General features: G+C 46.1%; 1 protein-coding gene across 7 annotated transcripts in view; it reads right to left on the bottom strand.

The window, feature by feature from the left end:
• Positions 1-322: 322 nt before the first annotated feature.
• FNIP2 (folliculin interacting protein 2) overlaps positions 323-15,585 on the bottom strand; it is a 121,209-nt gene continuing 105,946 nt past the window's right edge. For all 7 annotated transcript variants that reach the window (XM_088828048.1, XM_055405711.2, XM_055405714.2 and 4 more), the window contains 3 exons: positions 9,670-9,870; positions 5,682-5,797; positions 323-4,000 (listed from right to left, as the gene is read on the bottom strand). In XM_088828048.1, the coding sequence (XP_088684174.1) occupies positions 3,922-4,000; positions 5,682-5,797; positions 9,670-9,870 (396 nt within the window). In that variant the 3' untranslated portion in view covers positions 323-3,921. The remainder of the gene's footprint in view (positions 4,001-5,681; positions 5,798-9,669; positions 9,871-15,585) is intronic.

Consider the following 15,585-nt stretch of genomic DNA (forward strand, 5'->3'; position numbering starts at 1 on the left):
AAGCAGAATTAAATTCTCAGCTTAAATCATTATAAGCAGGTTTTCACTCATATGAACGGCAGCAGGATATTTTAAGTCACACAGGAGGTGGGATAACTCCTTATTCCGTGGTGTCCAGCACATGACGAGATTTCCTCTATCCCTGGGAGATTTGCTCTGCTCCCACCCACTCTGCCCGGAGCCCTCTCCCATTACATGCTCACCAAACACACCTGCTGAGAGTCACTAACATTTAGAGTGGGCTTGTTTCAGCGTGAATTACTGGAACTGAGCTGTCGAAGTCTGATTAAACATACAAATCATAGGCAGTACCAAGAAAGTGTTCAAGATAAATTCAAAAGGTTTATTGCACCAGATGCCACAGAAAAACAGATCAAAGTAATATGTGAACAAGTTTTAAGAAAAAAGAATTCCATACATTGATACTGATACCTATTTAACTGATCAAAAACAAAGTCCTATCAGTTTGTTGTAATGGAACTTCAATGATAACAAATCAATCCTGGAATTTTCTCCTTTTAAAACACCACTTAAATTTAAGCATATTGCAGTCTTGCTTCCAAGATTTATGGTTCACCAAATGTGGACATTTAAAAATTAACATTCGGAGGGGGCTGCTTGATTGAGGCAAATATTATATTAAAAGGTTCCTGCCCCCAAAGCACAATAGAAAACAAATGGTTCACATTTTCCAAGAAGCTCAAGACTTTTTCAATTTATTGGTGAAAGTATGCATGAACAAAATACTTTCAAAAGCACATGTAAGTGGAAAAATCCGGATATTTAAAAGAACTGCAGGGTCACTTTATATTCTTTATTTTTATGTACAACCTACTCCAATGAGGAACCTAAAAAGCTACAGACTGAATTTTATAAAATCTCAGGACCTAATTAGAAGAGCCAAAACAAGAGTTTAGTATCGTTTAGCAGGTGGGGATTTTCCTCCCTCGAAAAAAGTTAACTTTGAAAAACATGATAAGTTTAAAAAGTTGTGATGTGTAAACGGCAGTTCCATGGGATGTGAAAATTTTATTGTTACTTTCATTAAAAAACAGCACACTTCAGAAAAATGGATTGGAGCCTGTACAAAAAGCTATTTAACACTGATAAAAATAAAATACTTTGGAATTATGCACAAGTATGGAAGCTACCTTTTAAGTTTTCATTGTCATGTTTAAACGTACACAAGTATCTTTACATTCATATCACTCGTCAATCTACGAAAAATTAAGCCTCGACATGCTGGAGGAAGGCCCGCACGGCAACGCTGGTGAACACCCGCTCCGTCTGCCTTCCATTCGCCTGGACAAGCAAGATGCTGCAAAAGGTACACTCAACAGGTAAGACGTCAAAGTTGAAGAAACCCTAAAGGTGGAATCCTGTCAACTGAGGTAGTTTTATTTGTACATTTTTGTTTTTTTCTTGAGGTGGGCCTGGGCGAGGGCGGGTCCCTTCCTCACCTCTGTGGCTGAGACAGAACCCAGCGGCCCCGGGGTGGTGTCCGGCATGTCTCCACCCAGTTCCATGAGATTCTTTTTCCACTTTTGGGAAGAGGTTGCGTTTACGAGGGAACAGGTGGATGTTCTAGAGAGGAGGAGGGTTTACAGAAGAGCAGCAACGTTCCTGGTCTGTGGTGCAGGCGGCAGCCGTGAGGGGTGGGCTGCCTGGTGTCCTGAGGGGTCTCCCTCGTCACCTTCTTCTGGGGGAGGGGGGCATGCAGAGGCCAAGCTAGTTTTCCCGGCTGCCAGGGGCTGGGCCACATCTTTTCTGCATGAAGCTTAGAATTGACCATTTAAAGTTCAGCTTCCCTGGGCTGGGTCTAATGCTCCACAGGCCGCTACCTGCACTGATTTTGCATCTAGTTATTGTCTGTAAACCCTGGAGGGTGGCAGGGGAGGGAAAGTGTCCAGAACATGCCAGTGAGAGGGGAGTCAGAGCCTGGGGGATGCTCAAAGCTGGTGCAGAGGGGACGCTGTGACCTCGCTCAGCACGGTGCATCACATGTAAAGGACACAGGTGGGGAGAGGGCGGCTGTGGGCCAGGTCCGCGACAACCACCATGGTGTCATGGAACCAGGGACTCTAAATACCCGTCTCATCTTGGACATCAGGCAAAAAGGAAAACAGAAAACATAGATAAAATGGACATCACTTTTATGAGAGAAAGACATAAAATACAAATTAAAGATTTTTAGAGTCTCGAGACCCTCTGCGCTTCACATCCTTAAAAAAAAGAGAGAAGGGGTACTTCCCCGATGGTCCAGTGGTTGGGACTCTGAGCTTTCACTGCCAAGGGCCCAGGTTCAATCTCTGGTTGGGGAACTAAGATCCTAAAAGCCGAGTGGAGCAGCCAAGGGAAAAAAAAAAAAAACACGTGATTTACTAAAAACAGGGGAAGGCCATAGTTCTAACCTATCCCCTAAGAACCACTCCTAAGAAAGAACACACCTGTTTCTTTTCCATTGGTCCTGCTGCTCTGCTCTTTCAAACAAACTTGTATTTGTCAAAGAATAAAGACAGAGACATATGTAACTTGGGGTTTGGGATTAGGATTTTATCACATAGCAAATCTGAAGACAGAGTATTCTAACTCCTGAAAGGGAAGTTGTTTCATATTCTTAGGTGCAAAAGCTACCACGGAAAGGATTGGGATCAATATATAAAGGAGATCAGAGCCTGGTTATAATGAATGTCCTCAAGGTCTGCAGGTGTTAACAGGTGTGCTGTTAACAGGGTTAACCCTGCCTTTTAACCACCAATTTACTAGTCTTTTCCTTTACCCTGGATGTCAGGACATTTCCTGCTTCACAATCAGTAAACCAAAGTTCGTATCAACAGAAAACTCAGCGTTTTTAAAAAAGCAAACTACGCTCATACGTAAGCAATGCTGCCTTGTGGCAGGTTTTATACTACGGGGCAGTCAATTTCTGGGAAGGTGTTTTGAAAAGGATGTAGGGTTTGGAAGGCACAGAGATGATAGAGTAAAAATTGAGCTCATAGATGGATTGTTTAGAAATGCTCAAACTGATTCATAAGTCACCCTGAACTGTTGCAAATTTCACATCCCACCTGGACAGCTGTGCCTTTTAAAGTATAAATAGTCATCTGTATTAACTGTTACAGGAAGAAGGTGGCTTTAGCTGGAGGGATTTAGCCACAGAAATGCTCTCGAGCTTATAGAAATAACTTTGGTAAACGGTCTCTTTGACAAGGCTGCTGAGAGCTCTGAAGCCTCAGGACGAAGCAAGTGGGGTCGGGCTGTGCCCTCCGCTGCTGTGCGCTGTATGTGGATGGGACGAGGATGCTACATTGATTCTCGGGTTTATTGCACCAACAGTCCATCCCTAACCTACCCGCGGCTGCGTCTCAAACAGGGGAAACTGGGGGAAGGCTGGAAGCAGTGGGTCCCTGGAGCTCCGCTGCCCACAGCCACTCCCCTCGTGCTCTCTGCCAGATGGTGACACCAAAGCCACCGGAGCGGAGGCGGTACACGTGGGCTTCACTACAACGCGGTCCCTGGTGTCCAGGGTCCCCCTGCTGACCGCCTTCTCAGGACAGCAGGATCGCTTCCTCCAGCTTGGGGAGCTCACGCTTGCACTCAGATGTTTCTAGCAGCGATGGATGATGCCTGTGTCACGCAGGCCCGCTCTCAGGTCCCTGGTCACCGCTGTGCCCTCAGCACCCACGCTGACTCGAGGGTGATGGAGGCCTGACTGCTCATGACAACACAGACGCCTGGTGTCAGTAAACCTACGGCTTCCAGCCAGCACCCGGGGAAGCGACTCCCCTTGACACAGCACAGCGCGGGGAGGACTGCGTCCGTCCACCCTGCTGGCGCCTCGTGGTTGCAGGGAGCTGCCATCCTTTCTCCTCTGGCTGAGAATCCGATTTTCTTCAAGGAGGAGCTGTCCTGAGCATTAGCTTACAAGAGTATCTGGGCGACGTAAGGAGAGTGAGTGCTCGCAATGGCTGTCAGCAGAGGCAGGTCGTTGGATTCGATCCTGAAAGTGGAGAGAGGGGAGGTAGTTACATTAAAGTGGCAGGATTTATAGAAGCGTCCCACTGCCAGATCCCAGGCCTGCCCAGTGGGCAATCAGAACAGAGTGAAAGAGGCAGGGAGATGGTGAGCCTGTTCCTGAGACCTGCCCTTCCAGGGTCCCGGAGCCTTCGATGGTGCAGTGGCAGTTGTGTGCATGGGACCAGGGCCTGTATCCCTGCATGGCCTCTGCATGACACCTCCTCCAGGCAGCACTCCAGGACTGCACCCCAAGTCTGCACCGGGTGCAAGTAAGTCTCCGGGAACCCAAGATGGTGACAATGTCTTCAAAACCCCTGGGCTTTCTTCAATGGCTCACACAACCGAGACCCCCACCCAGCACGCACTCGACACTCAGACACCGAAGCCACCTCCGAAGAACAGAGGTAGAGTCAGTAAGGGTGGGGGAGCACAGGCAGGGGGCCACTGGGTGTCCTGGAAAAGCCAGGATGGTCTCAGTGCTTGAAACATGTTCTAATGCTGTCCCTTGTTTCCAAAATCTAAAAACTAAAAACAGAACCTAAGAAGGCAGCGGGCATGAGCTCGTGGCATCTTCCCTGCCTTCTGCAGTGACATTCAGGGTCACAGCAAGTTCCCAGCACTGCAGTGCTGGTGGCCTGAGAGCAGGAGGGAAGTGACGAAGGGCTGGAACGGGCCCAATAAGGCATTGAGGGGCCTGAAGCAAGGAGGCAAATCCACCTTCAGGGTTGATCCTTTAGGGGTGGGTGCTGATGGGGGCCAGGCAAGCGTCCTAGAAATCAGAGCTGCACATCCCACATCAGAAACCAGATAAGGCAGGACTACTGTGAGGCTGGTGAAGAGATCTAAGCAAAAACTGCAGAAGAAAATGCCTCAGAAGGAGAATATTTTTAAAGTGAAGTACGTAAAAAAAAAAAAAGTATAACAGGAAATGCTGAGAGTGGAATAATACAGTAAGTCATATCCTGGGTCTGACATGAGAAGTCCAGCAAGAAAGCGAAGGCCTGAGCCTTGAAATAATACAACTTTGACTGGCAGGCCTAATAGAGAATTTTGGGATTGATGTTTTATACACGGTATTTTCTTGCCCCAAATTGGGGGGATCGTCATCACAGGAAAATGGGGGACAAGGCCCTATTGAGACAATGTCGTTTTGTTACTTCTCTGTGGAAAAACTGAGCAGAGAGCAAAATGCAAAAATTTTACTCTGTTCAGAGTCAGAATTTCTTCCCCCCAGAGAAATTAGGACAAACAGTCTCTGGAAGATGATGCAGGACACGGATGATAGGCCCACCTCCTCTTCTGATGGGCTCACAGGAAAAGGGAGGAGAGTCCGGCCACCTGGGACATGCAGACGGGCCCCAAGTCCAGGGGGCTGCCTTCCTAACCTCCCCAAGAAACGGCGAGGAGCGCACAGCCACTGTCCAACAGCCCGTGACTCCCACATCCTAGTGAAATGCCTAGAGATGGGCATCTGGAGGAGGATTATGTGCTCCACTTTCAAGGATAAAATAACCCCGGGGGGGAAGGCTGACCCTGGACCTCCAGCTGAAAGGTCAGAGAGTCTGTTTCTCAGTGTGAAACCATGGTGTCCCCGGGGAGCGGCAGGGGCTGGACGGGTCGGTGGGTGCAGTCCGGGGGCAACGGTGGTACTCCACAGGACTCACCCCAGCACGACGCTGAGTTCTTTCACGTGCACGCGTGTGTGTCCACGAAGATACTCGGACAGCATCTTGCTCTTCAGGTACATCTCCTGCAGTCTGTCCTCCAGGTGCATGACGCACTGCAAAGCCAACCACAGTCACGATGAGCTAGGGACTCAGAGCTCCGCCAGTGATTCAAGAGCTGGAATTCCCTCCATCCTTTCTAAGTACACAACTGTGATCTCCTCTCTATAAAATATACTTAAGGGATTGCAAGCCAGTGCAAACCCTACCATTTGGGGGAATAAGTTTTGTCATCAACAGGGACCTACCGTATACCACAGAGAACTTTACCCAGTACTCTGTAATAACCTATATGGGCAAAGAATCTGCCTGCCAATGCAGGAGACACAAGAGACTCGGGTTTGATCCCTGGGTCAGGAAGATTTCCTGGAGTGGGAAATGGCACTCCACTTCAGTACTCCAGTTTTCCACTTGCCTGGAAAATTGCATGGACAGAGGAGCCTGGCAGGTTATAGTCCATGGGGCCGCAAAGAGTTGGGTATGACTTAGCACGTGTATATGTATAACAACGAATTTGCTGCACACCTCAAACTAATACCACGTTATAAATCAACTATGTTCTAATATAAATTTAAAAAAATTAAAAAGCAGGTTTTTGTAAAACAAGAAAGTTTACTTTTTCCAATGATTGTTAAGATCTTCATATATCTTCTAGTCTTTTCAAAAAAGCTTTTGCTTTTTACATAGTTGAAACCATTCTATAAGTACAATTATTCTCTGCTTTCAAAAAACTTTCTAATAATCCTTTCCCCATGTTATTAAAAATTCTTTACCAATGCCTTTTTATAAAGAGCATCTCTGCTGTTGTTTTCTATACCTCAGATTATTTTGGTACAATTCATTCCCAGAAGAATGACTGGAACAAGGTTATTCTGAACTTTCCTTGTCTCTCAAGAGTGTATTTTAACTAGGTCTCTAATAACAATAAAGAGAGGCAATTATTTTCAGGACATCTCTACCCTTGGAACTGTGTCCAACTTTGTGTTTTAGAGAACAGCAACCATCTGTGCTTTGCACCAGAGGCAAATGCTTCTGCGTTTGGCAGGCAGTCATCAGGCACCTCAGTAAGTCACCTGATGGCTCTGGCAAGGGTCCATCTGACGTGATTCTCTTCTAGACCATTACGCCTGCTGTCTTCAAGGTAAAAAGATTAACAGATGCACTTGACAATGTTGATCTTGACCATCTGGGCTGATCAGTGACTTAGATAAAGTATGCATTCGAGATGCACTCTTTTCCATTGGCTTAAAATCTTAAGTGCGTTGTGTGGTGTGGACGAAACACAACTGGTACGTGAGTAAGAGTACTAACCAAAGCAAGGAGGGCTTCACCCGCTCTCCTGGGAACGCTCCCCCAAGGAAGGGGGCTCAGTGGGGGAGGGCCTCCTGCTCAGTTTCAGTTCCTTATGGAGTAAATACAAAGGTTTAATAAGAGCATTATCAAATATTAAAAGGAACCTCTACATTATGTTGAATCCTTTATGGTTTAAAATAGTGAATTTGCAGCATTTTCACAGTCCCCAGGAAAACTCTGTATTGCAATGTGGAAATAAAAAGAATGTTCATTCATGTGAAATGTACATGAAACTTGAAATCCAAGCATTTAGAAATTTTTTTTTTTTTTACAAAGCCTGGTTATGAAATTGAACTATGTGGGGATCTGCTCCTTCCTTTCTGAGATGGATTTCTTCAATTTTAACTTCTGAAATTTTAAATAGCTACTTTCTCTTTCCATATTCAAAGTACCAACAGGAAATTAATTGTATATTTCATTCAAGTGAATTTTAAGTAGAATTTTAAACTGAAGATGAAATTTTCTTTGATCTTGATTTTGTGGTTAAATGTAACATGTCTAAATTAAGTAAAAAAAGAATTAACTGTGGTAATTTACTGCTGGGATAACTTAAGATGTCAACTGTAGTGAGAGATATGGATTACAGAATAAAATATAAAAGTTTGGTAAATGCTTATAATAGTAAAAAACTGTATAATCAAATATATCTCTCTTTTCTTACAGAAAAGCAAAACTCGGCCTCTACATCAGCATGACGCACGTTGCTACTAGAAGGGAAAACTGCCTGCAAGTGCAGAACAAGAGTCGGGTTTTAAGAAGCCACAGGTGCCTCCTGGGTCACCACTGGGACAGGGGTCCTTCTGTTTAAAGCCCAAATAAAGTTTTCAGTGAATAGGTGGTGTCAGTCTTCACAGCCGTGAACACTGTTTCATATAAGTAGTTACACTTAACAATCACACCAATAGAAGCTGTCTCATGAGTGTGTATAACATCCAGCATTACTCCAAGTGCTTTAGGTGAATTGTGCTCAGTCGCTTCAGTCGTGTCCAACTCTTTGCAACCCCAAGGTCTGTAACCCGCCAGGCTCCTCTGTTTATCGGATGCTCCAGGCAAGAATACTAGAGTAGGTTGCCATACCCTCCTCCACAGGATCTTCCCGACACAGGGATCGAACCTGGGTCTCCAACATTGCAGGCAGTTTCTTTACCACTGATCCAGTGGGGAAGTCCCAGAGAATTAGCCCCAGTAATTGACTTAGCCCCAGTTAAGTCAATTAGCTCACTTAATTTCCATAAACAGATGGGACAGGTTCTGCTGCTCCCCAGCTTTGACAAGGTACATGGTCAGGAAGCAGAGGAGCCTGGGTCTGAGTCCAAGCCACTGAAAGCCCACTGACTGTCCACTGCTGTCCACTGGCTGCAAGGAGCCTCATCTCGCCCTGGGCTTGGCCAGGTAGAAAACACACCTCAGCGAGGCTCTCATGTGCTTGCTGCAAAGGTACCATGTTCACAGAGGAAAAAGCTGACGTCCTGAGGTGCCCAAGGAGCCAAACAGGCAAAGCCCAGATGTGACTCCCGTGATGTCCCTGTGATGCCACACTGCCACCTCAGTGTTTCAAAGCCCTCCTCCAAGGACACAGGAGTCCTGGCTTTCCAAGGGGCGTGGTGCACCTGTAGGTCTGGTCATAAGAACTCAGGGGAATAACCCTTCCTGAGCAATCAGGGAGCTGACCGTAATCCAGCCACCTACTTGCTTGTTACTAGCTCTGCATCTTTTGTGGAGGCCGGAGGCTGGCAGGGAGATGCTGGCTTTTTGGTGCAGGGCTGAATGCAGACAGGGGAGGGAGGAGGAGCTGAGAAGGCAGGTGAGCTCATCGCAGGTGCGTCCCACCCAGCTCCTGGAGCTCTTCCCCTCCTGGTACACACCTTTCTGCTCTGGAAACCTGGCTCCCTCCCTCCTTGAGTGTGGTTTTTCTTCATCTCTCTATACATGCGTGCGTGAGCACACACACACACACACACACACACGAATGTGTTGTGCATATTATTCCAGAGACTCGGGGAGAACTGTTGATCATTTTCTAGGAGTTCAGGGGGTTTGTCTGCTGTCTGTATTTAATATAATGTTATCAAAGTGATTGCAAAATCCCATTCAAAAAGGAACAACTGATACCATCCCCTATGGCTATGGTGCTTCAACATTTTAAGTATTGACACAAACGATATCCTACTTTATCCGTAACAACTCTGGGAGGATTGTCCCTGAGCAGATGGAACCACAGTCCCTTTGGAAAGCTGGCTGACTTGGCACCAAACTGATGATGGAAAAACCAATAAGTTTCCCCAAGGAGGGTATGTTAAACTTCCCTGTATGCTTGACCCCTGCCTCCACATTATACCTACTTCTTCATGTAACTCGTTCAAAGAGATGATGTCTCTGTGCTCTGTTTTCAGAAGGACTATTGTTACTGTATCCAGCCCATGTGCTGGTTTTGTATCACACACTCTGTTTCCACTGATGCTAACATCCAATTATACTAAAATCAATACACAGGAACTCGTGACTTTATAACCACAATACTGTGGGAAGTGTTTTTATAGCTCATTTCTCTGATGACTGGAGAACACAAACTTACAAAGTCAGCAGGGAGGTGAAGCCTGTAGAGCTGCAGGATGGACTGCAGTAAGCTGGACACCTGACTTGACACCAGGACATCCTGGCCGAGTTTCGTGCTGTCCACCGCCTTCCTCTGACTCGTGGCCACCTGGACACTCCACTTGTCTGTGTCTGCGATGATGCATACGGCCTCAGCGATGGGCTCGTCCAGCACGGGATGCTGCAGGACAGACACAGGGGGTCAACTCCTCGCCACGCTTCCAGCTGTCTAAAATAGATGGCTGGTGGGAAGCTGCTGGATAGCACAGGGAGCTACAGAGCTCTGTGATGATCTACAGTGGCAGTAGGGAGGCTCAAGAGGGAGGGGGATATGTGTATGCCAATGATTGATTCTGCATTGTTGTACGGCAGAAACCAACACAGCATTGTACATCAATTTTTCTCCAATTGAAAAATAAAAAGAAGGTGATGGTGGGAGCCCCAGGAGCCCAGAGCTCCACAGGGACTCAAGAGTGCCGTCATATTGCCATTTAAACATTAACTTGATAAAATTGCACTCCATCATTACTTTATTCCTGCATTCAGAAGGGACCCATAAACATCACCAAATGCTCACAGGTAAACAAAAAGGCCTGCAATCTCGCTCCAAACCAGGACATGAAAGTCCACTTCCTTTTGGAAGACTGCACTCTCCTTTATTTTTTGTGTGGTTTCTGGGATGCTAGTTCTCTGAACTGGGATCGAACCTGAGCCCCTGCTGTGGAAGCATGGAGTCTTAAGCACTGGACTGCCAGGGAAGCCCCTGCTCATTCCCTGTACAATGGAGACTGTCAGAATATAGTGCAGGATTCTACCGCCATTTTTCCCACCACGAGGTTTGGAAGGATGACTTAATATTCCCTGAAAAGTATAGCTTTAATCACGAAGTGATATTCACTCAGGAACCATGTGCTACATACATAAATCAACTCCAACAACCACCTAAAATCAGAAGGGACTAGAGAGCTATGTTATTGAGACGAGGCCAAAAGGTACAAGTGTGGCCACTGATGAATGTACTTAAGACTTAACACTAGGGCTTCCTGATGGTCCAGTGGTTAATCATCTGCCTTCCAATGCAGGGGACACTGGTTTGATCCCTAGTCTGGGAAGATCCCATTTGCCATGGGGCAACTAAGCCAGGGTGCCACAAATATTGAACTCCCCCACCCTAGAGACTGTGCCCCACAGCAAGACAAGCCACCGCAATGAGAAGCTCACTTGCCATGACTAGAGAGTAGCCCCCACTCACTGCAACTAGAGAAAGCCCACACAACGTGGAAGACCCAGCACAGCCAAAAACATAAACAAATAAATGAAAAATTAAAAAAGACAGCACTATGATTGGGGAGCCTATTGATGGAAACCCAAGATGTTTGTTGCCATACTCTACATTTAACAGGCGATCTGTTTCCTTCGTTTTGAGGCTTTTGACTCAATCTCTGTATTCTTTCTCACAGATGGGGAAGAAGTGACTGATGGGCTGAATGAGAACTTTGTTGGCAGCACCATTTATTCCTCGACTATATACAGGAGGGAAACCTTCATGGTTTAGAATATTTCCCCGTTGAAAAGAACAGCAAATCAGGCAAAATCTAGTGGCCCACTAGATTTAAGTGTATGTTCAAATAATCTTAAACGTGAAGAACGAAGAATGTGATAGAACAGATTCTTGAATTAACGGAGCCCAGTTTCCCAAGGATGGCTCTCATTTCTTAGACTTTTTTAACCAAACAGTCGAAGTGCCCACACACATAAAGACCAGATTCCCACTCTCACCCACAAGGTCTTGTGACGCCTCACTCCCACCCGTGCACACACTCTCCAAAACAGAAAGTACAGGCATGGCCACAAGCTCCTTCTGCAAGCTCTGGCTCAATCCCTGTGTCACAGATCGACAGCAAAAGGACAATGGCTTGGTCCTTATGATCAAAGCAGATGAAAACTTGGAAACTGAAAAGATTTGCATTTGGAGCTCAAGTTCCTTCAATGCTGTGCATTAATCAGAAATTCACAGTGTGCTGGGTACTGCACAGAAAAGATCTATATGAATCTATATGAAGACCTTTCCTTCAAGGGACTTACACTATGGAAGTACATGTGCTGTGTGTTATATGATGTTTATGTGCTTAGTCACTCAGTTGTGTCTGACTCTTGTGACCCCATGGACTGCAGCCTGACAGGTACCTCCGTCCATGGGATTCTCCAGGCAAGAATACTGGAGTGGGTTGCCAGTTCCTACTTCAGGGGCTCTTCCTGACTCAAGGATCAAACCCATGTCTCCTGCACTGGCAGGCAGATTCTTTACCACTGCGCCACCTGGGAAGCCCCTGAAAATATATATACATATAATTATTAAAGTCCATATGCCCATGTACACACAGTGAGAGGAAGGCATGCCAATCTCCTCTCACTGGATTTCAGTCACCTTCCTCTATCAAGGTGCGGGAACAGGACCCAAGCCAGGTCATTCAAGGGCTCCTTCTCCGAGACTTCTTTGTGAGTAGGGGGCCAGGAGGCTGAGACAGTTGGTACAAAAGTCTAGCTTTAGTTGGATGAACTATTTGTAGTGGATAATTTGGGCCCTAGTTTCCAACTCACTCAGTTTCCTAAGTAACTTCCCACCCCTCATGGCAGGGAAGGGAGCAGTGTGTTGATCCAAGGAAAGCAGACAGGCTGCAGATTACGCGGGACCACGCACACCACCGACAAGCACGCACAGAGCTCGGCCTTCAGAAGTGAGCCACCGGCAGGCGGGCGGCGAGGCTCACTGGGGACGTGATGGAGAGGAGGCCGTCCGGGTACCAGTGACCCCGGGAGGCTGCAGACCTGGGGGTGGAAACAGCAGAGGAACAACACAGCAGATGGCACAATTATGAGAGAAAATATGAGCACGAGCTGTTTAAAATCACCACTGGAAACCTGGGGACAGACTAAAGAGTGCTGCGTCTGAAGGTTGGGACAAATGGACAGGGAGCCCAGGGCCCACTCCCTGAAGGAGGGGCTGACTCCTCTCTCCTGGACTCTCAGCCCCAAATGCAGGACCAGCTCCTTGAGAAAGGACAGACTTCAGACAGACCAGGTCGAGCCCGGCAGTCACAGGGAAGGCAAGCACCTGTGACCCCACACATAGCACTGAGTGTCACGTGTGTGGGATCCAGGGAAGCAGAACCACGGAACGCTGTCAGGACAGCACCTTAAAGAAAGAAGTGTACACGGTACAATATTCAATAACCTGTGACAAACCAGAATGGAAAATAAGATGAGAAAGAATACACCTATGTATGACTGAGTCACTTTGTTGTACAGCAGAAATGAACACAACATTGTAAATCAACTATACTTCAATAAAATTTTAAAAAAGAATTATACATTCTCAGACTACTAAATATTTAACATGTAATTTCCTAAATGGGCTTCCCTGGTGGCTCAGATGGTAAAGAATCTACCTGCAATGCAGGAGATCCGGGTTCAGTCCCTAGTTCAGGAAGATCCCCGGGTCAGGAAGTTCCCCTGGAGAAGTGAACGGCTACCCACTCCAGCATTCTTGCCTCGAAAATGCCATGGACAGTACAGTCTGGCGAGCTACAGTCCATGGGGGTCACAAAAAGTCAGGCATCACTGAGCAATTAACACTTTTCAGTTCAGTTCAGTTCAGTCGCTCAGTCGTGTCTGACTCTTAGCGACCCTATGAACCACAACACGAAAGGCCTCCCTGTCCATCACCAACTTCCGGAGTTCACTCAAACTCATGTCCATCGAGTCGGTGATGCCATCCAGCCACCTCATTCTCTGTCGTCCCCATCTCCTCCTACCCTCAATCGCTCCCAGCATCAGAGTCTTTTCCAGTGAGTCAACTCGTCGCATGAGGTGGCCAAAGTATTGGAGTTTCAGCTTTAGCATCAGTCCTTCCAATGAACACCCAGGATTGATCTCCTCTAGAATTCCCTAAATACATCCACCGGTCACCATAATTGTCTCCAACTATGCCATTTAGTAGTTTTTCATTTATTGAAGACTAAATACCCTTTTTTTTTTGAGGAATATGGAAATAGAAGGAAATGTAAATATTCAAGAAAAAGAATACTGGAGAGAGATAAAAAATGTCATCTGCAACCATTTCAAGTTATCATATAAGGACCACCAGGGCAACTGACCAGCCCAGTCCTGATCTGGTCTAAACTTCTTTAAAGTCAGAGCATTGAAGCGCAAGTTCTGATGATTCTGGAGATTTCTGACATGTATCTTTCCAAAGGAAATACAGCCCACTAAAGAGTAACATTTATGGGCAGTAATGGGCAGTGTAAACGTTTTACGGTTTGGATTATTAGTTGGTCTCTACGCTTGTAGAGTTTAAAGAACTCTGAGATCCAGAAGACCCGCCTGGATAATCACAGGATCTCTCACCCACACATGCCTCTGCCCCGCCTAGTATTCAACAGAAAATTCCTCTTCGCAATGGCTCTACTTGTGGCATATGTAGAACTACCATAAACAAAGGAAATGCTGAATTACATGACGCTTCTTTATTACTTTTACTTATGAGCTGTAACTTAAATATAGAAGTCACTAATAGTAAAATCTGTCAGGCAGGTTTCTTTAGTTTTATCAGGTTCACATACAACCCAAGGTACACATAAATACACTTACCAGTAATGAACGCATGCCATTACTTACTAGCTGTGGGGTCTTAGTGGCCCCATTCTCCAGGGCTTCCATCTCTACATCTGCAGAGTGTGTTGTTGTCTAGTCACTAAGTTGTGTCTGACTCTTTGCTACCACATGGGATTGTGGCCCAGCAAGCTCCTCTGTCCATGGGATTTCCCAGGAAGAATACTGGAGCAGGTTGCCAGTTCCTTCTCCAGGGGATCTTCATGACCCAGGAATCAAACTTGTATCTCTTGCATTAGCAGGATTATTTACAGATGTACCATCATGCAGTGTGTGACTGTACTTAATTCAGGGTTTCTGTGACAAAATGTGCATGAAACTCATAGTGTAGTGCCTACCACTTGCCAGGTGCATCCCCTTGCTTCCCTACACCCTACACAGCCCCCTCATGTAACCACATCCCCAAACCCTCACTGACTCAGACACCTACCCTAGCGTGGGCCCCCCCCAATGCTTACCGGTCAAACCTGTCTCTGCATCCCTGCAGCTTCCCTCAGGCTCACCTCCACCTGCACACATTCCCCTCCAGGCTCTCTCAGGAGAGCCCCCTTCTCCAGGCAGAGAGGAAGCCCGTCTCTCACTCAGGCTGTGGCCAGAACATCTTCTGGGTTCCCTTCTAAATATTCCGGTTCTTCGGGGGCCTGGCCTGGCCTGGCCCCGTCCCCCCTACATCCCACAGTGAGACTCCCCTCGTCCGCTGTCTGGCATGGAGTCACACTGCCCTAACTCTCTCTTGATTGCACGTCTGTTTGTCTACTCAGTCATTTCGTAAGTAACTCAAGGAGAGAAATTACATTTTCTTCCGTAGTCTCAGAAATGAACATAACAAAATGCAAGGCATGAGCTAAATACCTAATACATGTTGGCTCTGTGGAACAATTCTCTATTCAGATTTCTTTATTTTTCAGATTGGATCCACTGCTTATTAAGTCATCCACACAACTATTAACATATTTCTTTTCCATGTACAGCTATTTATACCACTAACATTTTATGTAGTGACCTCTTTATTAAAAAAATATTTTGAAAAATAGTTGATTTACAGTGCTGTGTTAGTTTCAGATGTAGTGATTCAATTATATATGAATACATATTTTTTTTTTAACATATTCTCCCGTTACAGATTATTGCAAGACATCGACTTTGGTTCCCTGTGTTATACAGTATAGGTCCTTGTTCCGTATCTATTTTATCTATATGCAGTAGTGTGTATATTTTAATCCTC

This window comes from Moschus berezovskii, chromosome 19 (assembly GCF_049115385.1).
Source record: "Moschus berezovskii isolate FMDL1 chromosome 19, NW_MosBer_1.0, whole genome shotgun sequence".
Classification (NCBI taxonomy): domain Eukaryota; kingdom Metazoa; phylum Chordata; class Mammalia; order Artiodactyla; family Moschidae; genus Moschus; species Moschus berezovskii.